Source organism: Pterocles gutturalis, unplaced genomic scaffold, assembly GCF_000699245.1.
Source record: "Pterocles gutturalis isolate BGI_N339 unplaced genomic scaffold, ASM69924v1 scaffold17764, whole genome shotgun sequence".
In the NCBI taxonomy this organism is placed as follows: domain Eukaryota; kingdom Metazoa; phylum Chordata; class Aves; order Pterocliformes; family Pteroclidae; genus Pterocles; species Pterocles gutturalis.
The window spans coordinates 87,112-112,334 of record NW_010128619.1 but is presented as its reverse complement, the minus strand read 5'-3'; the positions used below and the strand labels follow the sequence as shown (position 1 = coordinate 112,334).

The 25,223-nt window shown below is 36.6% G+C and overlaps 1 protein-coding gene across 1 annotated transcript in view; it reads left to right on the top strand.

Moving 5' to 3' along the window:
• Window positions 1-19,685, top strand: part of ROBO1 (roundabout, axon guidance receptor, homolog 1 (Drosophila)) — a gene marked incomplete at its 5' end in the record, with an annotated part of 88,088 nt that extends 68,403 nt beyond the window's left edge. Inside the window, 8 exons of the mRNA XM_010079699.1 lie at window positions 1,248-1,392; window positions 1,697-1,948; window positions 5,737-6,146; window positions 7,947-8,099; window positions 15,862-16,170; window positions 17,427-17,626; window positions 18,232-18,258; window positions 19,664-19,685. Coding sequence (XP_010078001.1) covers window positions 1,248-1,392; window positions 1,697-1,948; window positions 5,737-6,146; window positions 7,947-8,099; window positions 15,862-16,170; window positions 17,427-17,626; window positions 18,232-18,246 — 1,484 coding nt within the window. The remainder of the gene's footprint in view (window positions 1-1,247; window positions 1,393-1,696; window positions 1,949-5,736; window positions 6,147-7,946; window positions 8,100-15,861; window positions 16,171-17,426; window positions 17,627-18,231; window positions 18,259-19,663) is intronic.
• Between the last annotated feature and the right edge of the window lie 5,538 nt (window positions 19,686-25,223).

Genomic DNA, 25,223 nt, shown 5'->3' with positions numbered 1-25,223 from the left:
GCAGGAATGAAGCAAGGTGACCAGAGTAATAAATTAATTGCATTGAACCAAGTATATATCATGGTCCTTAGGGGAGAGAATGAAGATCATGGTCACCTTGGGATAGTTAGAGTCTTGCTTGACATACTGAGATTCCAGAAAAATAATTGTACATAGCTAAAACATATTTGTATCTGGCAGCTAATGTTGAACAATAATAAGCAGACCTACTATCCATAAGAATGGAAAATCTTGAGACAGGAGAACTGAGAAAAACAAGCTTCCTAAATCTCACTGCAACATATTTAATCGTGTGTATAAGACATAACTGAGGTAGTGAAAAACCATGCCTCAGTTGAAGAGAGAAATACAAAGGGTTCTAAAACATACTCAAAAATACAGTGACTTTGTCTACAATTAAAGAAGTAACAGTAAGAAAGAAGGATAAAAATGTATATCAAGGAACAGTGGTAGAGTCAGTTCAGATCATAGCTGTGTCCAAAGTCAAAATTCAAGACCACCTGACTAAGTAGTCTTATTCAAAGTTATTGGAACTGTTAAAGCTCCATTGTTCTATTATGAGCTATAATTTTCCAGTAATAGTAGTTGAAAACATTTGCGCCATACTTCATCAATCTTCTTTCTTCTTTTTTCTGTTATTTTAGTTCTTCCAGCGATTATTTTCAACTGTACCTGCCATTTAGACTAAAACTAGTAATTTCATTGTGCCTAAAACGTTTCAGTGGACAAGTACAAATTACATATATTCAGTGACTTAATGCAACAGTGGAACTTTAATAGATCATATCTGTATCATATTGTATTTTAAGTTCCAGTAATTAAATAGTATAAAGGCACTTTAGAAAATATGTCTACAGCTCATTTGTTTTAGATGATAATCTGTAATATAATTAATAGAAGTAGGAAGCTCAGTGGCATTGCTTGTAAAATTCATTTATGGTTTTATCGCATTTAGGCTATGTATTAACAATTCAAGATTTGTATCCTGTGTGCTTTTTCCATGCTATGTAAAGTTTCTGCTTAAATTCAAGTGCTTAAAAGATGTAGAGTAATACTACAAAGAAACTACAATTACAAATTGGTGTAAAAAAGGAATGCCAGTTTATTCCAACCCAGCAGAACAGTAAATTCCTAGAGAAGAAGAATCAAGAGGATCTGGGAGGGACTGCAGTTATTGTGTTTTTCAAAGTGTACTGGTGAGGAGATACTTAAAAGCATTACAAATATGTACTATTTTTTATTCATAGGGAGTCAAGGGCACAAGAAAGGTGCTCGGACCCCAAAGGCTCCCAAGCAAGCTGGCATGAACTGGGCAGATCTTCTTCCACCGCCTCCAGCACATCCACCTCCCCATAGCAATAGTGAAGATTACAGTCTTTCAGTGGATGAAAGGTAAGAAAAATGAATACATCATCCATTTCTCACTTTAATCACTAGTTAATTGAATTGTAATTTGCCCTACAAGCTGGCAGTGAGACTTTCCTTCAGTACTGTTCTGTTGCTCCTCAACTAGCTGTAGTATGGCTATTTAGAGAGATCGCTTACTGACAGTGTTGTACATCCACTCAGTACATCCTTGCTAAGCAGTTTTCAAGAGCACATATAATGGGTTTTTCTGGGCTATTTATATGTGTATCAGATACGCTAATTACAGAGTAAATTTTAAGTCCTTATTTTTTAAAAAAATTAATTTTAGCTATGACCAAGAAATTCCGTGTCCTGTCCCACCTGCAAGGATGTATCTGCAGCAGGATGAGCTAGAGGAAGAGGAAGAAGATGAGCGAGGTCCTACTCCACCTGTCCGAGGAGCAGCTTCCTCTCCAGCTGCTGTCTCCTATAGCCATCAGTCAACTGCCACTCTCACCCCCTCTCCCCAGGAAGAGCTCCAGCCCATGTTACAGGACTGTCAGGAGGATCTGGGACATATACAACACCAATCTGAACGGAGGTGTGTAAATGCAAATATAGCGAAAGAGCTGTGACAAAAGTTATGCTGCCCCCACTGAAAATTCCTGTTGAATTCAGTGAGGCCAAGATTTTCCCCATTATATTTATTTTGTTAATATTTAACTTCTAATCCAGGATGCTAGAACTATTTGTAACCTAAGAAATATGTAATTGCATTGCTTTATTATTACACCGTGGAAAGAAATGCAGTATATCACTTAGGTACATATGATGCTGACACAAGTTAAATTCACAGTCATCGGGATATTAAAGTGGTATCGTTAACACAGCTTACCATATAATTACAGTTCCATTGTTTCCAATAGATTTACTGCATTATTACCATAAAATAGCATGCATTATTTCACAGTAACTGTGCAATTAACTTGTCACCAATATGTATGAATATATAAAAATATATAATTTATATAACCTATAGATTTTCTTCCTCTCATAAATCCTACTGCAGGAAATTATTGCTTGCAAAATTTTCTTAACATTTCCACCTACCCTATTTAAAGGAATGACCAACATTAATAAAGATAAATATTTGTTACAGGGAAATTTTGTTGCTTCTCTGAGTTGCTTTTAGTACAAATTGTTCTGCATGTACTCTCCCACAGCTTCTCTTCCATAAAACAGTGAATTCTGAGTGAGGCTTTTTACGTATGATGCTTTCTTATCTTGCTTTTTATAAAAAAGGCACAGCTTTTCCATCCCAAATTATTTTTCTTCTAGTGTTTTTTATTCCTCCAGTGGTTTGCACATATTGTTTATTACCACAAATATACAAACTTACCTGCAATATTCTAGTCATACTTTTTATTTTTTAGTGAAATGCAGGCCTGTTATGATGAAATGAATTTGATCTTGCTGAGTAGACTGTAGTAGTTTGATTTTATTAATGTAGCTCGCTGGACATTTGTGGATGTATTTTCAGTAATGTTTTCTGAAAAGTTCATTTTATGCTTCCCTTTTTAAAGTAAGCAATAGTTATTATATTTTTTTTTTAAGGCCTGTATCTGCTTTTGCTTTTGCTCTCCTTTGCTATTTGGTCTACTTTGTTTTGTTTTCTTTATTCTTTATGGTAACACTTCTTGTACTGTGTATCTTTTCCTCTTTTTATATCTTCCTGAGTCTTTACAGTCATTCTTTTAATTAGTGGGTGGCTAATAATATTTTCCTGTCATTTCCATTGGCCCTGATATGTCAGGGCACAGAAGTGTTCATTTTAATCACTTAAGTTTTCTGGGTTATTCAGAGGTTAAACTAGCTGGACACTAATGGAAAAGGGAAATGCTAAGTGAGTGATATGTTGTGAGTGATTTTCCAGAACCTCAGCTGCCGTGTTCTGGAGAGTGGGAGATGTGTACTGACATGCAGAATGGAGTAGGCATTGGAGCAAATATATCGAAACATGCATTACCGACCAGCAAAGGCCTGGAAAGGAGAATGTTTGCTCAAGACTCATGGCTAGTCACCATAAATGTGATCAAAAGTAGTGGCAGAAGTACCTGAAAGGATGTTCCAATTTAATCTCGTAGGGCATACAGCTTACTGATTGATTGGACTGTAAAAATAAAATGCATATTTATTTTGTTCTTCCTACAATGGTTAAGTCTAGCTTTGCTGGAAGTCGTAGAATTGTTAGTGACTAAATTTGTCTTTTTTGTCTTTACTTTTTCAAACATTGTTTCTTTTCTTTTTGCTCATCACTTAAAAAAGAGTCTCATAATTCTATCTATCTGCTTGATTTGTACGGCTTGGCTGACTCGCTTTTCTGTCTAACAGCGTTGACATGACTCATGGCATTGCTGCTTAGGAGTTGGCGGTACTGTGCTCAACAGCTGTAGCCTATTCTGGAAGGGAGGTTTCTATTTTGAATATGGTGTGACAGTACTTTCCAATTAAGAACGCAATTCTGAGTGGTGCCTCTCTGTATTGTTTTTGAGGGTTTTGTAAATGGTGGGTTTAAAGTGAAAATAATGTCTAAAGTACTGGTTTTCATACTTTTTATTAGCTTTACTTGTCGTTCTGCTGAATATTATCTCAATTTCTGATCAGAATCAGGCATCTAGAATATTATTTTTGTGGTGATGGTGTACTGTAGTATTTCTATCTAGAACTATAGCAAACTGAAATAGAAATCTGGAAGAGTGGACAAGCAGAGAAAAAAATAAAGATTTAGTGAGATAGCAGATGGTGTGAATGTTCAAATGAGAGCTAAGATAGGAGATATTGTTACTGCTAAAGCAAGAACCACTACATCAGATAAAGTGAATGAAGTATTGTTGATTCTGTATACCCATGAACCAGCTGCTCTCAATTAGCTTATTCTTAAAGGTTGGCAGGACAGCTGTATTTTCAAGAACCCTAGTGTATTTTGTAACCAGTTGCCTGTCTGCTGATACCTTAGAGAACTTAGAGACTATGAAGACTGGCAAATATGTTACAAGGACACTTGTCACAAGAGCTTTAAATTAAGGCCATAAAACTTTATTGGGCAAGGTCTCTAGTCAAAGGCAGGTAGAGATTCCCATGCAGCAGTGGCTTCAGGGATTTGAGGGGCAGGGGGGTTATTAAATTATTACTGGGTATATATCCCTAACTGACCTTTTCTTCATTACATTCAGTACCTAACAGAGCAAGTGGAAAACAGTGGCTAGATGATGCAGTCCAGGGAGGTTCCAGTTTGCTCTTGCCACAAAGTATTAGTTTTTTCTTGCTAAATTTTCCTTTCAAAGTTAGCAAATATTCCCATTTATTAAAATTAAAAAGTCGCATTCACCCCCACCAAAAAGATTTAGTTTGTGAAAGTCACCATTTGTCAATGAGATAATAAGAAAAAAATAAAGAAAAATTGACAAAGGAAAATTGCTTTGGAAATTTTTGCAAAGCAGGCTGCAGTAGAAATTCCCAGTAAGCAAAGCCAATGGTACAGCCATTGCTGCAGAAAGTATTTCCTCCTATCAGACAAATGGCAATTAAAGAGCTTGCCTGTAGCCTTGTGGACAAAAACTGTTCACAATGTTACTACCTGGGACTTCTGAGTGAAGTGTTAACTAAACTGAACGTTGATGTAATGATATCCAACTTTGCTTCTTTAAGCTGGAGACACCATTACTGTTGGTTTAAGCTCAAAATAAGTTAACCCATAGATCTATATGCATTTTGTTATCCTTAAGACCTAGAACAAATGTTACAGTAAAGAATTCTTTCTTTGTCACCTAGACCAATTCAAAAAATAATGAAATAACAGTACCTCTTTTCATACCTTTCTGAATCACTGGGGTTGGTGGAGGGACTATGTTTATGGAGCTCTCTGTTTGGAGAGAGGCATCTGTTGACACTGATAGTTTCAGGCTTCGAGAGCAATATGCAGACACTCGTTTTGCTCATACTCTCAAGTGTGAACAAGCAATTTTTTTAAATAGTCCCATGAACTGTAACCAACACTTCACCTAGCTGTACATGTGCTACTTTAGGAAAAAGGAACAGCTTTATGCAAAATAAGCCAGTTTTAATTAAAATCAGTGATAAAGGAACCGTATTAAAAAATCAGAACTCTTTGTGGTAAATTTCAAACTACATTGCTGTCAGTCAGTTCTGATTTACAGCAAGCATAAAAACTAAAAAAAGACTACCAACCCTGAACCTTTCAGATATAAATTCCATTGATTTAAAAAGGCAAGTCAAGCTTCTTGGGGAATAAACATTTTCATCAATCTGCTGTTTCCTCTGACTATGTTATATGCCTTCAGTTCTTCTTACCCTTGTATTTTTATGCAGACGTCAACCTGTGAGTCCTCCACCCCCTCCAAGGCCTATCTCCCCTCCACACACCTATGGATATATCTCAGGGCCCTTGGTCTCTGATATGGATACTGACGCACCAGAAGAGGAAGAGGATGAGGCAGATATAGAGGTTGCCAAGATGCAGAACAGAAGGCTCCTTTTGCGTGGCCTTGAGCAGACACCTGCCTCCAGCATTGGGGATTTGGAGAGCTCTGTAACAGGGTCCATGATCAACGGCTGGGGTTCAGCCTCTGAAGAAGATAACATCTCAAGTGGGCGGTCTAGCGTTAGCTCTTCAGATGGATCATTTTTCACTGATGCAGATTTTGCACAGGCTGTTGCAGCAGCTGCGGAATACGCTGGCCTGAAAGTAGCCAGACGTCAAATGCAGGATGCAGCAGGAGGTGAGTTTGTCCTCTGTTTGATGAGAGAAGAAAAAAAATGGCCATTATGAAATGTATTTATGCACAACCACTTCCCGGATTCCTGTTGTTCTTACAACATTTAGGAATTCAGGAGGGGGAGTCAATTTACAGTAGTGGAAGAGTCAGAAAAGGAGTTTTGGTGAAATAGTTCAAATAAATTTCTGCTTTACATTGTTTTTCATAAGATGTTCCTCAGTTTTTGGTCTCATTATTCCCAAACCTCAACCCTATTGGTGGATTTCCACCCAAAACTGAATGAGAAAAAAAAAAATTATTACAGAATTGTGTCTTTTTCCTAGTATGACTCACAGTGTTTTCAGTCACTCTTCATGAGAGATTTAATCCTTCTGTATTGAAATGTCCAAACAAATAGTAAACCTTTAGAGTCATATTTGCCCTGGATTTGAAAAAAATTGTAATATATTTGTTTTCCTTTTCAATTTTGTTGTTATCTTTTGGAGAATACTGTTCAAGCTTTTACTGCTGCGTTATTGAGATGAACTGGAATTGTGTTGGTTTCATAATTTGACAAGTATTATTAGTTGCAGTTTAGATCATAGATTATGAATATGCAGCAAGGCTATATGCATATGTGTCTTACTTGGTTTTTCTCTCCTGAATAACCATGGGACATATTAAATATGATATTTGAAATAGTGTTTTACAACATACTGGTTACTAGTAACATTGAGTATACATGGGTGATCAGTAACCTGACCAGGCCCAGTGGATATTGTTATAGTTCAGCTAAGAACCAAAAATACCGAAGGGTGGGATGCAGGTTTCAAGCAGATCCATGATTGTTACACCAATTGATCCTATTAAACTACCAAACCTGGAGAAGAGGAACTCTGTCACAACTGTGTCCACCCTGACTCTGCAGATTTTCAATCTTCCTTCCATTTCTATATCCTCTCCCTGTTAACAATCCTTTGTTTCATTTCAATACAGCTATTCATCATGAAGAGTGAGAGAGGAGATAATTTAGTAATTCTGGATGAAATCCTGGCCAATTGAAGGAGGTGGCAGAGCTCCCATTCATACCCAAAGGGCCAGGATTTTATCCATTTTACAAGTATATATGTTCATATAAATATGTGTGTCTCTTTGTGGGTGAATTTATGTATTTAGAAAAGGTCTTTTTACATCCCATTACTATTACAGGTAAATGAATTTACAATAGTCAAGTTCATGTTATTTAGTGATTTGTATGTATTTATATTACCGGTACCTCACTGCACGTCCTAAAAATGTGACACTTCTTATCTGCAAATAATCTGTGCTGAAATGCCAGTCATACATTCCCGATGCATTCCTGGTAATTCACTCAAAGTGGTGGAGGCGGTATCTGTACCTGAGACCTGCTAGTGACCTAGTGACTTGCTGTGCTTACGGCATGGGTGACCTCGTGCTGCCTGAGCTAGGGGAGGTGAAACCCCTTTTAAAAGTGAAATGTTTTGTTGTTTCTGGAAGGCGAGAAGCCTGCCTGTGCTTGACTGCTGACGGTGTCCAGCTTCCTAGAGCTACCAGCTATCAACCAGTTGGGTAATTTCTGTGAAACTAGGCCAACCTGCCTAGTGATCGGATAGAAAATGCTTCGATTCAGTTACAACTCACCCTAAAACTCATTACAGGAAGGATGAGACTTTTATTATTGTTTCAACGGTGCATTTTCAGGTTTTGTATATCTAGGTCATTCTGATGTGAAAAAAGAGAAAGTACGAAGCATCTTACTTTAGATGATAAAAATCATAGGTATTGTTCTGTAACAATTTCCAGGCCGAAGACATTTTCATGCATCACACTGTCCTAGACCCACCAGCCCTGTGTCTACCGACAGCAACATGAGTGCTGTTGTAATACAGAAGGTCCGACCTGCCAAAAAGCAAAAACACCAGCCAGGACATCTGCGCAGAGAAGTCTACACAGATGGTGAGTCCACTGAAACGGGTGAAAACGTCAGTGAACCTTTCTAAATATGCATTCAGTGAATGTGTGTGAAATTTTTCCACAGAGATAACATTGTGTTTCAGAATACAGTGATTTGTGTTTCCTGTTGCTGAACACATTGAACAGATGAATCATTTTAAATGCCAGAGTTCCTTAATACTGTACATTGAAGCTTCCACTTCAGAGCCTTGCACCTGTTTTCTGTAGTGTCCTAATCGGCTAATTACTGTCATTATTTAAGAGCCCAGATAGCATAAATAGTACAGTCATTGAGAATAATGTGTGGTTAGGATTAAAACCACATGACTGATTATTAAAACCTTCAGAATGTATCTTTTCCTGAAAAAAACAATTTACCATTCAAATGGTGGGCAACAGAAATCAATGAATTTTAATCCTGGCCACAGCATTGTTGCAAGTGGTTACTTCTTGGAGTAAAAGCAAAACCTAATCATCTTTTCTCATGCCTTCACACACAATAGCAACTCTTGCTGAAACAGTAGTGCTTGTATTCTCTTGGGAGTGTAGCAAGATAATGCAAACATTGTGATGTTGTCTAGAGAGAGCCTTTAATGAAAATGCCTCAGGTGGTGCAGCTTTTATTAAAGCACTACCTTCCAGTTTTATAAAACAGCCCACAGGCTTTGTTGGAAATTCATGTAAGATAAATTCTCCAAGACTTAACCCATGTTGTCAAGTTTGTTAAATTTGCTAATGGGGGGAGGAGAAGAAAAGGAATCTTTCCCCACCTCCTGGTTCTCCACAACAACAATCTGATTAGGACTTTCATTACCAGTCTGAAATTTTTCAAAGAGGGGCATCATTTGCCATTATCATATGAAAGCCTAATATTATAGATCCTTATCCAGGGTTACATGAAGGGAGTTTTGAGCCACTTCTCCCTATGATTCCTGCCACTTGACGAAAAAATTTAATACAAAGCTCACAGCACGATGAGCAGAAGTAATTTAGCAATGAGTGGTTGTCCGTGCTATTATCTGTACTTTATTCTGAGTATTTTCTCTCACTAGCATCTATCTGATATTAGGCTGCATTAAATACTGGCATGACACAGTGCACCTGGGCCTCTTGGCTTATGCCCAGGTCCCTTCTGTCAGTGAAACTGAGCTGTTGGAATATTATCTGATTTCAAGAGGTTATTACAGTGGTTTTGTGCATGTTTGCTTCTGTGAAAGGACAACACAAGGTGTAAATCCTAAAACTGAACCAGAAATGTTACATTTATGAGACCCTTGTAATGGCATTTTGCAGGATTTTGTGGATGTTTTATCAGCTTTTGTTCTCTTGAAGAGAATGCTTTTAACTGAATAATTGGCTGAGCACCAAACCTCAATACAAACATAACAGCTAGGACATCAGAAATAAAATCTGAACAGGAGTTTTATGTGGCCATTTTCTTCTAACACAGAAATAAATAAGAGGTGGGCCTGTATTTCATGACAGGTTTTTGTGAAAGTAATTATACAAAGTTAAATCATAGAGCATTGTGGTTAGACACTGCAATAGATTTGACAATCATGATCAATATTTTTGTTGTGTTATATAGCACCTGCTTACTTCAGCATATTTTCTAATTAGCTAAGAATTTCCACTAACCCGTTTAGTGTGCAATACAGTGTGGTCATTCAGGGAACAGCAAATTATGGCTTTAATTTCTGCAGAGCTAATAAAACCCAGTTCAAAGGTGGAAGGGCTTCTTTGGTTTTGATTTTTTTTCATTTTTTTTTTCCCCTCAATCCCTTTGCATAAGCAAATTTGGAACCTTACTGAAGATTCTAACCATTCGTTTTAATAGCTACATCTAGTACATTGTCCCTTTAGAATTATCTATAAAATACTAATTGTTTTCCTGAAACATTTAAGCACAGCTGACCGTTCCCAGATATACTTAGGTTTTTCTGTTGGCTTGATGTCACACTGTTACTCATATTTTTTATAAATAATTTTATAATGCCTGATACAAAGATTTTTTTTTTCCTCATCATGAGTGAACATACACATGTTTGTAGTAGAGCAAAGCAGATATTCTGAATTTAAGCATTTATTGGTGGCTAGAAGTATTGAATAAATATTAAAAAAGAGAAAAATACATTGCTTCATTACTTTTTCAGCCTTTAAAATGGAATTTACTTTCACATATGAGTAATTTTCTACTCTTCCCAAATTACTTGGATTAGTATTTGCTAGCAGTTTTATGAAATACCAGTGTCATGAAGAATTTACATGATTGGTTGACAGAAAGGATATAAAAATAAATTAAGTCTTTTCATGAATGGTTGAAAATGCCAAGAGAATTATCAGCAGCAATATATGTAAGTCTTAAAATAATTCTATAGGTTTTTTTTCTTTATACAGCAAGATTTGGAAAGAGATTGGTATTTCTGAAAGTGTGCTTTTTACTAACGTAGCAGTAAAAGGTCTACTACTACCCTTTTTGAAATAAAGGAGAATGTTCTCTGATCTACTCTGCATTGTATAAGTAGTAACAATTTTGTATTTTCTGATAGTATTAGTTCAAATCAGTTTCTACTGTAGGTGCAGTGGGATTTCATCTCAGTTATTTTGTTCTTTGACAGTCATCCAGGCAGTGAAATGTTCTTCATATTTGTTGCTAAAAATCTTTGCTCAGTAGGTGGTAAGGATTAAAATGTATGAATTTTTAATTGCTCTTCATCTAGCCTTTTAGAGAGTTAACTACTAGAAAAAAGTGCATTACAAGAACCAGCTAACAGATGCATCCTCCCTCTCAACCTTGCCTGACCTACTTACATATTTAATTTAGGAAAGCAAATTTTAAAATAATGGTTTTTTTCTTTTCTGAGATTGTCTATATGGAAGTCTCTTCTGAACTGTCTTGAATTGATCTATTGGTAGTTTCAAGCCCTCAGAGTTGTAAGCATTGAGATAAAAAGATAAAAGTACTTTGCTTCGATTCAGTAGGTCTTTCAATAGAAGTTGCGCCATTGACAGTTCACACAAGATTTTAAATCTTGCTTCTTTTTTAAACCTCTGAGAGACAAAGAAAAAAATACTAACATTTACACAACAAACTGGTTGAGACTGTAAATGAGTTATTGAGCTGTGTTATCGATGACATGACATTAGGGCAGCTGAATTTCTCAGAAAAGACAATTGAATACCAGCCAAATATTTCCTTGGATTTTCACTTTGAAGGGTTAAGCCATTATGCGTGCTGGCATCGTTTGTACTTTTGTCTCCCTCTTCCTGTGCAGTACAAAAAAAAAAAAAAAAAATCTACTCTGCACAAATTTCAGCACAGTAAAAAATAAGTGGGAATGCATGTCTTACCTCTGCTAAAAACCAGTGTGTTATTGAATGTTAATTTTCAGATACCTGCTCTCTTTGCAGTCCTTACTTCTGATTCCATTGTGAGATAATTTGTAAATGTAGATTTTGTTACTGAGGGAGGTTTTGTGGAGTGAAAATTGTCTTGATAAAAGCATTATGTAAATGTACCTACAGGCAGAAAAACCTACAACCCAACAACCCACTGCTTTTATACATCATATTGCATTTTGCTGTATCTAATTATTCATCCAATTATTGTCTACAGTTTGAGCCATATTTCTTGAAAGATAAAGTATGAATATAACTTCAGTACATGAAGCTGAGGTTATTATGTATCTAGGAATCTTAAACTATCTTAAAGCTTTACTAAGTCAGGAACAATATTGAGTTTTGCATGCCTTCATAAATATGCAATAGAAAAAAAATCACTCTGTATCTTCTCCAATATTGCATCAACTCTATAACTCAGTTTTTTTCTTCGGGGTATGACTGTAGAAATCTACAGCCCAATAGAGCTTGAAAGAGAGAGTTGGCTAATAAGGCCTGCTTCCCTCATTTGTCACTACTTACAAGGAATCTTTTTCTGCTTATTTGTGGTTTTTCCACTTCGGTGCCAAACTAATTTAGCAGATTATTTTTCCCCACTGGTGTTTTGCTTATTTCATGATTCCTCTGTATGCTCTCATTTAGAAAATTATCATTGCTCCTTTCAAAAGACATATATGGGAGGTTTCCCCTGTAGACCATGCTATGATAGGGCATCCATTAGTTGTTTTAGCTACATGGAAAGCAGTACAACAGTAATATATAGACATGAATGAAACACGAGCATAGCTGACCTTTAACAAATACTTCTGAGTTCTTTATATTGGTTTGATGTTGCTTTGTGATTTAGTTTTTATTCCTTACAATGGAAGCTTCCATTTTCCTTTTAATAAAAAGTGTGCCAGTTTGTACTCAAGGAGGCAGACTGAATCTGGATTTTCTCTGTGATCTGAGCTGTTAAAATAAATACCACAGGGGTGTAATAGTGTTGGCCTCTGAAAAGTTGTTTTTTTTTTCCTCTGTAAAAGACTCTTCTCAGCGAGGAGTACTGTGTTATAATGAAGATTTTTATAGTTTCCCTGCAGGTTGCAAAAATGTTCTCAAAAGAGAATATCACTTTTCTTTAGTTATTACAATAACTAAATAGAGCTACTGTCGTTTTATTAAACTTTCTGTATCAGTGCATCTTTCTTTGCCATAGTCAAGACTTAACACCACTTTTTTCATTGTCCTGTGTAGCTGGATAAGATTCTTGAATTAAGTAGTTTGTTCCAAGTTGTATTTTATAGGCTACAGGAAAGATGCTGGTTCCTTGCCTTTGGTATTCAGCCAGTGAATTGACATGCCACAGCTGTTGGAGACTGGCTCCAAGGGTGACTGAAAAAACTGATGTTAAGTACCTACACTCCCTTTACATCAGCAGGCTCAACAGAAGGGCTATTCGGTGCTCTAATAACTTCATAGAGACAATGAGTGGGGAATATGATACACAAGATATTGCATGAACTGTGGTTCCAGAAGCCTACACTTCTGAGTTTGAGTATCTTCATCCACCTCTGTTTCAGTATGTCCTTTTCTGAGAGAAGACATGTTGTAAGAAGGATGTTTTCCTCAGAAAGGAAAATATTGTTTGAATCTCCACAGGCTAGTGCAGAGTTTATGTTATTTTTAAGAACTTGACCAAGTACTATAGTCACTAAAAGTATTCAGCAAAAGGTGTGAACCATCACCATCTTCAGCCTTGCTTTTGAAGAACAATTCCTGTGCTTGATAAGCTTTGGCCTTTCATGGAACCTATCACATGCAATTCTGAAGTCTTGGGCAGACTTCACATGATTTTTCACTTAGTTGTTGAATTGTTAGAGGTTATATACTTCTTCAGACCAACATTTTTGAAGCAGATATTGACAAGTTAAGCTCACATGGCTATGGAGCCTTGTGATCCAGATATCCAAATTTGCAGGTACATGTTGGATTTAAGCATCTACAGGGCTGGACAGCACAGTGAAAGAGCTTTGGTTCACTCTTGGCTGGCTAATCTCACAGGGCATTTTTGGATGCATACAGGAGGTAGTCTGAGTGCTACTCTGATGTCTGGAATTATGGAGTGTCATTGCTAACACTGTGTATTGGGCAGAGGTTGCCTCTGTAAACCATGTCTAAAGCATTATGGATAACAAAGGAATGCAATGTAACTGATTCTGTACTGTCTTACCAAAATCTCTTGTGTTTCATGTCTTATTGAATCAGAAGTTGACTTCTGTTTTACACTTTGAGTTCCCTCAGCTGAACAAGTCTAGTCCCTTGCCCACAGATCTGCCTTAGTTCTTACTTTGTAGTCTAATAATGCCCAGTACAGAAATAAAATTAATTTGATTCAGTCACTTAGTATATCCAGGCTTCCAGCTAATTTACATTATGCCTTCTCAAGTTTCGGAGATGACAGTACTTTTTCTTAAAAGATGTTTACAAATGGTGAGTGTTAAGTAGATACTTAAAATAAAACATCAGTGTTCAATTGTTTACCTTTAGCTACTCTCTAAGTGATGTTCCCCAAACTACCAGACGTTGAAAAACAAGCTACCCTGCATGATTTTGAGGAATATAAGTGCAGTTGTCGAACTTGTTCTTGTCTAAGAGGAAAAGAAGGAAAAATGTTTCTGTTGTTAAGTGGATTTGGTCCCTTATTCAAGCCATAAATTAGAACAGGGATAAGTTTGCTTGTTTGCCTGGTTGTTTTTTTGTGGTTTTCTTCCTTTGGGTTTTTTTGTTTTGGTGTTTGTTTTGTTTTGTTTTTTACTAAGACAGTGGAGTTAATGCAGCAAGAATGATGTTACAGATCTCATTTACCTGAAGTATGTCCAGCCTTAGGAAATTAACTTTATGACATCTTTCTTCCTCATCATCTCAGTCCAGACAACTGATAAAATTTACAGTCTTATTTTTAAAGGTTCAAGGACAATTCCAAATTGTGTCACCAGTTTAACATGGAGGATAGTGCCCAGTAAGCTTGCACTGAGCACTGAATTCTGCATTGCTACACGTTTCCAGATGGCAAGGTCAAGTAATTTGTGCTTTCTGTCACTGGAAAACCTCTCAAAAATGTCTGGCATCTGCCATATCCAAATTTATACATATATGTTAGATTCCTGTTTTTTCTTATGCAGAAGTACTACCTTTATTCTTGGGCCAATTTAGTTAATTTCCAGTTGAAATGTTCTCTTGAATAGACTGTGAATTAGCTATATAGCGATGGTGTTTGAAAAACACAGCTGCTTCAAGATTTTTATGGAAGCAGAAAGAATGAATGCACACTATTACAAAATGCTGAAGTTACATTTTTTAGTAGTGCTGTTAATTATTTTTTTAGCAGTCTCACTTGAGAATATTAACCCCAGGAACATCTTTCACACCTCTCACTTTTTTTAGCCTGTTCTCTTCTACGCATGTGATTTGTCCCTACAACTTCGTTATGAGCCACTTTTGTATTGTCACTTCCTTGTTTGACTTTTACATTTTTTTCCTTCACATTTTGTATTCCACAGGGCACTATTCTATCCTGATGAACAGTTTACCCATTCTAGTTTTAAGTCGTAATGCAGGAATAGAAAAAATTAGCTAAGTAAAAAAAAAGTGTGCTTTATAAATACTAGTTAAAAATATACAGAAATTTAGAACACCTTAAGCTGTGCTAATTTAACGAGAAATATTCAAAGGTCTTCTGTGTCTTTTCTTTTTTTCTTCTTCCTGAGAGCTCGTTACTTTGTTGATTGAGTGTGGGGTTTTTTTATATCTCACATCATATCCACAGATGTCAGGGACACATAAGTTAGATTAAGCTATCATTTTGAAGGAAGAGTGCAATAATTAAAGCAGTATAAGCTTACATATATCAGCACTGCATCTGATATACATTCTAACATGCCAGCCAACTTGCTTTAATGCTTGGCACACTGAAGACCTTGAACAACTAGAACACAAGCTCCTGTGTTGTTGAATGGACTCAGCAAAAATGATAAATATCAACAAAAATATGTTGATATATTTAACTCTGTGTTGATATACATAACTGATCTGTCAATATCTAAGTGCGTAAAGTTTATTACAGCTTTTTGTAATTATTGTTAAGAAAATATTGTGATTTCAAAAGGCAGTGAGAGGTCTTTGCATTTTCGAAGCTCAAGCTTTGGAAAAATACCCATCAGCGGTTGTAACAGTAACATAATACTTTTTGGGGTGGAGAGAGAAGGGCAGGGGGAGGTCTGAAAGCAAGCAGGGCATCTGTTTCTTCAGTTCAAGTTAAATATTATTTCTTAATTTTAATAGTGTATGATGGCATTTTAATCATTATTCTTTTTCAACTTTGTAGACTTGCCACCCCCTCCTGTGCCACCTCCAGCTATAAAATCACCAACTGCCCAGTCCAAATCACAGCTAGAGGTGCGGCCAGTCATGTTGCCAAAACTTGCTTCTATAGAAGCAAGGACAGACAGATCTGCAGAAAGGAAAGGAGCGAGCTACAAGGGGAGGGACGGGGTGGATGGGAGACAGCATTCAGACGTGCGGACAAATTCAGGAGAGCGAAGAGAATCACAGGAACAGCAAAACGATGGGAAACTACGAGGAAATAAAGCACCAAAACGAGAAGGCACACCAGCAAAAACTCATCTTCTTCAAGGTTATTTTGCATGCTTTGGGCTTAATGAAGTATTGGGTGTTGATCACAGGGAACAGACCAACTCTTTCCAGGTCTCATATACAGCTGGTGTGAGTAAAGTTAGGTCTGCTGAATTGTTACCATTTATTGTAATTATAGGTGCTAATAGAGGTCACATTGCAGGTTCTCATTAGGGTAAAATAGAAACAGAAACTTATGAAAAACATGGATTTTTCTGTCTTGCTTTCCTTATACACCTATCATGTATTAAAGCTAAGGTTGAGGAAGCCCAAACAGAAACATTCCTCAAGAACTGTAAGGATTAGTGTCTTTGCCCCTACTGTACATTTATAGTCTAGTTATGTCTTATCTATCTAATTATAATCTAATTTACAAGGAAATTGAGTGAAGTCAGATAATAGATCTAATTTTTCTACCAAAGAATTGGCACTTGGCCTGTTTTTGTCTATTTGTAAACCTGTTCCTGTTTATAAAATAAGAAAGCCATAGTAGAATGCATTAGTTACAAATATCAACTGACATGGCATTATGGGAATCAGACCTGATGAATGTAATCCCTTGCATATGGAAGTTGGTAAGATCACTAATTAATGGAACATGATTAATGGATTTGCCAAGTGTTCACTAAGGCTTTCAACACAGGTTCATACAAATGCCTAATCCTTTCTTCCTATGGGCATCCAGGGTCAATATCAGGGGTGACTGGGCAGTAAGTTGGCTAAGTGGGCACATTAGTAAGAGAATGGTACTGATTACAGTGGTTTACTGTAGAGAGAAGTTACTAGAAGTTTACCTGAAGAGGATGGTGCTGAAATTTTAAAACATGCCTACTAATTTTTTTTCAAACTCAATTTGAGAAATACAGGGTGTAGTATTTAGATGTAGTGAACTCCTTGCGAGTATCATGCGTGTATTGTCATTTCCTCCTGCTTAGTCATGTCAAAAATATACAAGGGTTATTTTTTTTTCTTCATTTTCCTGCAGAACATAGAGCAGTGATCATAAATTGGAATGAAGTGGACAATAATAATGAATTAGCTTTTCTGTCATGGATGTTACGACATGAATAGTATAAATTTCCTTGAGAAAGCTTCTATAATGCTATTATGGAAACAGTGTATTTCATATTCCTGTCAGGCATCACTTTAAACCTACTGAGGATCATAAAAAGTAAAATAAATCAACTCATGCAGAAATTTAGGATCTCAGTATCTCTGGACTTGTAAACATAACGATGTATATATTTAATTATACAGAGGACATCCTGCCATATTCTAGACCAACGTTTCCAACATCAAATAATCCTAGAGATCCCAGCTCCTCCAGCTCTATGTCATCAAGAGGATCAGGAGGTAGACAGAGGGCAGATCAGGCAAATATAGCCCGAAGGAATGTTGCAGAAATGCAAGTACTGGGAGCATATGAACAAGGAGAAGAGGAAGAAGAAGAGATGGAGGTAACTGTAGTTGTGCTACTGAAGATGATTAAAATAAGGCTATTTTCTGTGCTTAGAGAGATGCCAAGAAAAATAATTTTGAACTAGAAATGTTTATTTTCAGAAAAAATAGTGCATTTATCTGTCTATTAATGTTATGCCCAATCCAAGAAAAGAAACTTTAAGAATGTGTCAAAAACATAAAAGACAAGTAATATGTAGCATAGTATAACTGTCACCACACAAATCCTATGGAACAGAACTTACATAAATACACTGTTTAAGTCTGGACTTTACATTACCAGATTCTTTCAAAAGTGAAAATAAAGTGTTAGAGCATCCAAGCATGCCTTCACATTGCCTTTCACATTTTTAGAAAGTTTATAAATCTAGATTTTATTTAGATACTAAGGCATGAACTTTTTTCTTATTTTTTTTTCTGACTAATATTATTAATTCAATTTAAATCGTGGTTGTAGAAAGGGTGTCCAACAGGCAGACATGTTGCTGCATATAATTAAAGTAGTAATTATTATTTAAAGATAACAAATCTCTACAAAGTATGTGAAACAAACTTTAAATAATAAAATGTAACACGTAGTAATTTATGTTTCTTCTTAATACAGGAAACAGAAAGCTGAAGACAACAACATGTACTGTAACAGGCTTTTAATATCTAATCAGAAAAAAAAAAAATCACTCAAGATGCCTCAAGTCTGATGATGTTTGTCGCCAGAAATAATGTTCAGTGCAATCAGAGTGTACAACTTTTCATTTTTCTTTATGCCATCAGAACACTAGTTTTTATTTTACTCTTTCTTTGTAAACCCTCCTTATTAGGAACGGTCCTTGCCTATTCCACAATGCTAAGTGCATCACCTTTGCTGCCCAAGAAGGCAGGTAAGCTGCTCTTCATGGTACTTGGGCCAGCTGCTGCTTCAGGATTAAACAGAAGGGGATTCCAGAGCCTGTGATCCTGAGGTTTCTCCCCTGCAAAGCAGTGCTCAGTACACTGCTGGTACACCGGTGAGCCAATCGATAACATTGCAAGTAATACAGCATTGATTAAAAAGTTCCCCAAAGTAGACATCATGCAGAACATTCTTTTATTCTAGGGGTTTCGCTGTAGTCTGCAGTTTGTGCAAATGGTATCTTGCCATTTCAGCAGAGACTCTGTGTCTTGTTTTCTGCTAGTCTCTTGCTAACCTTTTGCAGATGAGATACAGTTTTACAAATACAAGTAAAATTAATTTGGGATGAGGTGGCTCTTATTGTAAATATGTACTCATGTTAAATCCCCTGTGGTACTTTGATTTGTCTTTCCATTTTCATCATTAAGTACATTCTTATTAAAAATGTCCCTTGGGATAGGCAGGAGGTAAGCCAATATGATTGCTATTTGCCTAATCATGGCATGAGCAAGTTTGTCTGAAACTTTTTCTAATTTTCAGCGTCAGCAATGCTTATGAAAATAAGCAAAAAAATCAATGGACATTTTTAATAACGATTGGGTAATATCATTAGCTGTTACTGGCCCAAATCTCAGACCTCTACTTGTATCAATTCACCTTAAAGAAGAAGTGCCACTTAAAGAAGTTTTGTTTGATCTTGGCGATTAATTTTTTTGTAATGCACTGCTTATCTTTTTTTTTTTTTTTGGTTTTAAAAGCACAATCACTAAACTTTGTTTGTAAACCATTGTAACTATTAACCTTTTTTTTTTTGTCTTATTGAAAATGTTAAGCATTTGTTTGGGATATTTTTCATCTTTTTGTTAATGCTCTATGTTTGTATTTGGATTATTTGAATGATGACAGATGGTAAAGTAACAAATGTAAATGTGGGCCATAATCAAAATACTACTCACTTTTCCTGGATTTACAGAAATTTTCCAGTTTTGCTGTGGCCTCTCTCAACATTGGATTATCATTAAAGCTGAAATAGAGGCATTAGTTGCATTAAATTGCCAAATGATGTCCTCTGTCTGATCTTTTTTGTAATTATAAAATTTCTTTGTCATTGGTGCTAATGGAAAAATGTGTGTTTGTTTATTGACAGCTATCAGGACTAGCCCCAATGAAAAAAAAAAAAAAAAAAAAGAAGAAAAAAAAAAAAAGAAGTGTTTTGGTGTTTACTGAGGACTGAAATTTTTCATTTAGCTAATTTTCAAAGAAAGGTTCCATAGAAAGGGTGTGCAGTACTAAAGGAACAATCCATGTGATTAATGTTTTCATTATGTTCATGTAAGAAACCTCATATTTTAGCCATAATTTTGCATACTGAGGATCCAATAATCAGAAAAGTAATTTTTGTCACATTATTTATTAAAAATGTTCTCAAATACATTATCTTTCTTGTGTAGTTTCTTGTGTTCCCTGAAACGTAGCTTTGGGGCCAATTCTGATTTTATTTCTGTTGATAAGAGTCGGAATCTGCTCCACTGAAATCATGCCGTCACAGTAGCATGAACAAAGTGGGACAGCTGGATGCAGCCTAAGATTTTACATAATTACAATTGATTGCTTTAAAGATCTGATTTCTGGGTGCTTCATGAGCTGTGATAACGAAAATGTCTCTCAGCCTGCCAATTTCCAGAGAGAGCTGATGAAGAAAATCTGTACCAACAAAAGCATTCACCTCAGGCGTGAGATGCATTTGCTACAAAGGAAGTAACATCCAAATAGGTGAAGGAAATTAATATTATGAGTCATACATTTGTTGGGGCATGCACAAATACAAGTTTTCTTACCTGCCTGCTGTTCTCCTGCACTGTAGCCATGCTGTGGTCGGCAGAGTCCTGCTGTGGATCACAGTCAAGGAGGCGGCAGTCCCTTTTCCGCTCTTGCATTTTCGTAAGCCTATAGTCTTGCTGATCTTACTGATGAGCAAGTTTGTCTGAAACTTTTTCCAGTTTTCAGCTTCAGCAATGCTTACGAAAATAAGCAAGAAAACCTCTCCTTGCCGTTCCTTTACTCTACATCCATCATCCTCGTTAAGAAAAGAAGAAAAGAGAAAAAAGATAGTCAGCACATTTCATTAAAAAAAAAACAAAACACTATATCTTTTATTCAACAGAACCTTTTTGCTCCTTGTCTGTTAGACTGCCATACTTCTCCTTTCCCAAGAGCTTTAAGCAGTTTGGAGCCAGCCCCTCAGGTGCCACTGTGTGCTACAGCACCAGCTGTCTTGCCACAGAAGAGTGCTAGACCCTTGACAGCTTAATCAGGCCTAAGCCTCAAGTATAATTTTTTTCATAACTCTAGCTTTGAAGCAAATATTAAGATAGTAGAATAAGATGAATATGTTACTTTTCTGTGTTGTTTAGGGGTTTTTTTTAGGTGTCTTTAGTCCTCATGCCTGAGTTCAGACTGGCTTGTGTTGGAGCCACCAACATAATCCAGACAGGAGCTCGTAGACGAGACCGTGCCACAGGAGACATCCATCTGGCCTGCACTTTTCCTTTGGAGGAAGCAGGAGAGGTTGATTTGATGGATACAGACCACTTCAGCAGCCAATTGTCTTTCCTGGCAGCAGGAGCGTCCTCGTGGTTTGTGATCTAACCATCGCCACAGCAGGGTGTGGGGAAGGAGGTGGAACTCAAGGCAGGCTCCCTGAGCATGTCAGCCCCTTGGCACAAACCCTTGAGCTCCTGCCGAAGGTGCAGTGGTGCATCACAAAACTGGGATCCAGTTGCAGCTGTAGTGTGTAGACCTCTGTAAGGTATATCTGTCCGGAAACTCTGGTGCTGCATGCCTGAAATAACAGGTACTCGCTTCATTTTTCACTGGCGTGGTGACATACTGGAAACCACGCATCGCATCTCCATGTCCATCTGCATAGCTTCACTAGAAGTCAAACTCCAGCTGACCTTAAACAGTGGTAAGTGGGAAATCTTGCCCACAAGTTTTTTTTTTATTAAGAGTTATTATAAATTAGGTTGATGGTTGATGGTGTTCCCCAAGAAGTTATTTGGACTGTTTTGTGTTTGCATTCAGTTGTGATTAGCAGTATCTTGAGACAGTGCATTGCAGAGTTGTCACTGAGTTCTTGCACCCACACAAGGTCCTCATTGCATTGTGGTCATACTGGAAACACCATAGTGAAGATAAAATACACAACAGCTTGGTCTTACAATTGTAAGTCCTGTTAATCAGTATTGATACACACTTGACTTGGTCTTTGGCATTCAGGTACAGTAAAACTAGGTCATTTATCCATTGCTACTTTACCTAAAGAATTATTCAGTGGCTGGAAAGCTAACACAACAGAAGAAAGTAGTGTTCAGAGGTTTTGATTACACTGTATACCTGAAGAAAACAAGTGTTGCTTTAGCAAATCCATAGCATTTGTGTGCTGAATTAAATGGATATAGAAGTCTGTGAAACAACATATGAGTAACTGTTAAATTTGATTTTACTCAAAATAATATTTATTAGGTTACTATAAAAGATGTCCAAAAAAATGAGAATTATAAAATTTTAGAAAATGCCTTGCACATGTTTTAGTATTATATATAATTTTATTTTCCAAAGAGTACATATTATGAAGCATAAATAACAAAGTGGCTTTATTTTAATGCAAATACACCCTAGATCTGTATTTGCAAAAATTGTATAGGAGTAGGTTAGGTGTAACTGATTATGAAATCTAAGCAAGGTAATTTGCTTCAACTCCTGGAAATATATTTGAACTGTCTACCACCTTACTTCCTGTCTTCCAGAACCATCTATTTGTAAAAGTACCAACCTAGTTAATTTATTGCTTTAGATAGCAGCTAAATTTTACACAATATGTTGCTTTTAACATTTTCTACTTTAGTTTTCCATAATCTGTTATTATTTGAATAAACTTAAGGAAGAAAGAACTTCCATGGGAAAAATATAGGATCTGCCTAACATAACATCTATTCTGCAATATGTTTTTTCAAAAGCTGAACTCCAACCTCTGTATTCACAGCTCCTAAAAGATTTTCTTACTATCAGCAGCAGAACCGTCTACTAAAAGTTAGAAATACTATAGTTCTTAAGTGAAGCTTTCAAATTAATTAAAGGATCTACTTGCAAGTGGAGAAAATGTTTTTATACATTCCTTTTGCTTATGTTACAGATGAAAATTATTTGCAAATTAAAGTCATACTGCTTATGTATAAAAGAAGCATTATATGTTTAGTGCATACACGAGAAGATACTGATCTCTGCAAATGCAGATTTACATGTGCATACAGTTTTGTGTTCGCTGAAAGTAAGGTTGGAACTGAGAATCTGTTCCAAACAGCTGGAAAGCGAACATGTTTATGGATGTTTGAGGTTTGCCTGTGCATGTGGAACTCCCATTGTTTCCATGGACATCATCCTTACTGGCCGTGTCCTTCAACACCTTAATTTTGTATTGAGCCAACTGAAAAAATTTAGAATTTAAATTACAAGGTGACTCTTTAAAATTGACAACTGTGGATCTCAGTGTGAACTGTTTACCCAGCCTTGGTTTTTTTCTACTTTTTTTTCATTGTCTGTGATGATTTTTCTGTTGCCTATAAATACATTCTTCACAAAAAAGCAAGTGCAGTATTGTGCTGTCTATGACAGTGAAACATTTGAAGTTGAGGTACATTATTTCTTAAACTATTTCTTTGTTTTTATCCACTAAATTGTGGGTCACAGAAACAGTCAAAGATTTGAGATGACACCGTGGAAATGAGGATCCCTTTACATTTTATGTCCATCTTGAGGATGGGAAAAAAAATCCCATCCTATGCAGAAAGAGGAAAAGGAGCTGGTGAAACTGAAATCCAGTCTCTGTAAAAGCTGTAAAGCAGGAAGGCAGGCTGGAGAAGAGGAATCAAGGGATATAAAGAGGAAAAAATCTTGAGGAGCTGAGGAACCCAAGTCTCATTGAAGCTAATAGCAAAAATACTGTTGAATTGAACTGTCCTGGAAAGGAATTACCTCCTTACGGATTGGCAAACAACAGCCATCACAGTGCAATGAACACTCAAAGAAGAGTGAAATCCTTGCTGCATGCTTGTTTTGTTCTGTGTCCTTGCTAAATGTACACCAAATGAGCTCATTTTAAGCTGCCAGAAGAGGAAAGTGGGGGGGTTAATTCACCATGGCATTCAGCTTTCTTGTCGCATGAGATGATGAGGATGGGACCTACTCGGCTCTAGTCCCTGTATCTGGAATAAAGTAGATCCAGTTGATTTTCAGAATTTTTGGAGCTTGACAATCAAAGCCATGATGATAAAAATTGTGTTTACTGAATTTTTTTCAGGCCTAAGATATTTTTAGCAGGAGTAATATCAGGAAATGTAGAATAAAACTCCTTAGTATTGACTGTTATTCTGTGGCTTCCCACCAGTCTTCAAGCACAGGCGTGGTTCAAAGTCAGCAGCAAGCCCAATAGAGGATCCCTTATGGACTTTGATGCACAGAAGGACAAAAGCAAAGAAAAAAAAGAAAACCCACCCCCACCCCCCTTGAGCAAATGATAACTAATAGGGTATTCCTAAAACATTTACATAGCATGAAAATAATGGCAAAGACACTTTATTTGTGCAATGTTAATTGTCACAGTATCAATGATTTCATCATATTCCTGAACAAGATGTTTGCAAAAGAAATTGCGTTCTACTGAGCCGTGTACAGAGCAATGCAGTTTCTTTTACCTAGTAAAAGACCAAAAGAAGGACAATTGAGAACTAACTCCTGCCACAATTGTTTCAGCAGCGTGCCACCTCTGTACACCACTGATCACTCACCTTACTAATACAAATTAAAATAGAAACAAAGCATTTGTTTCCATAGTCATCATCAACACATATTGTAAGGGTGGCAGCATTTGATGGCTTAGACATCCTAAAATTCAAAACCATTATAATGCTGGAGTCTTTATCTCTTGGATACTGGTACCTGAAATAATTGTAGCTAGTATAACAATGCAAGGTGCTAATGGAGTCCAGTCTTAGAAGAAACGGAATCTATTCAAGTAGATGTAAACAATACATGAGTGCCAAATTGCTTAATACATGAATTTTTTTATATGCATATATATATATATATTTTCTGCTCCTTGAGCTAACCTTATTCTTACATGATCCATTTTGGAGGGACATGAATATTATTATGCTGGTGCTGCTGTTGCTGCTGCTGCTGCCATAGGGTGAATGCTTCAGAAGCACTTCACAAGAGTCATCATCAGCTTTATATGTACAAGCTGTAAAGGAAAAGAATGTACATTTGTTTATCAACCTAAAATTTTCTGTTGTTCTGTGCTTGCATTATGAAATTCTTTTCACTTGCATTTTACCTTTTTTTCCTGCAAAACCTGTTTCATAGAGTGTACAGGATGAAGATGGACTGTCTAGTTTGCTTAAGCCTTTCTGTTTGTTGAGCTCTTCCATTTGGTGAGTATTTTCCAAATGCTTCACTTTAGGCAGAATTTTTGATTTGTCCCTTTAAGCTCTGCATAGTACTATAATACCAAAAACATCTTAATTGGCAACCTAGTCACTGAGAGATCTCTTTGGCTGGTTGTAATAGAGGCAGACAGTAAATCCAGAGCACATGCTACTGAAATGCTGCCCTGCCTGTGTTAGGCAGCTATTCATGCTGTTGAAGCC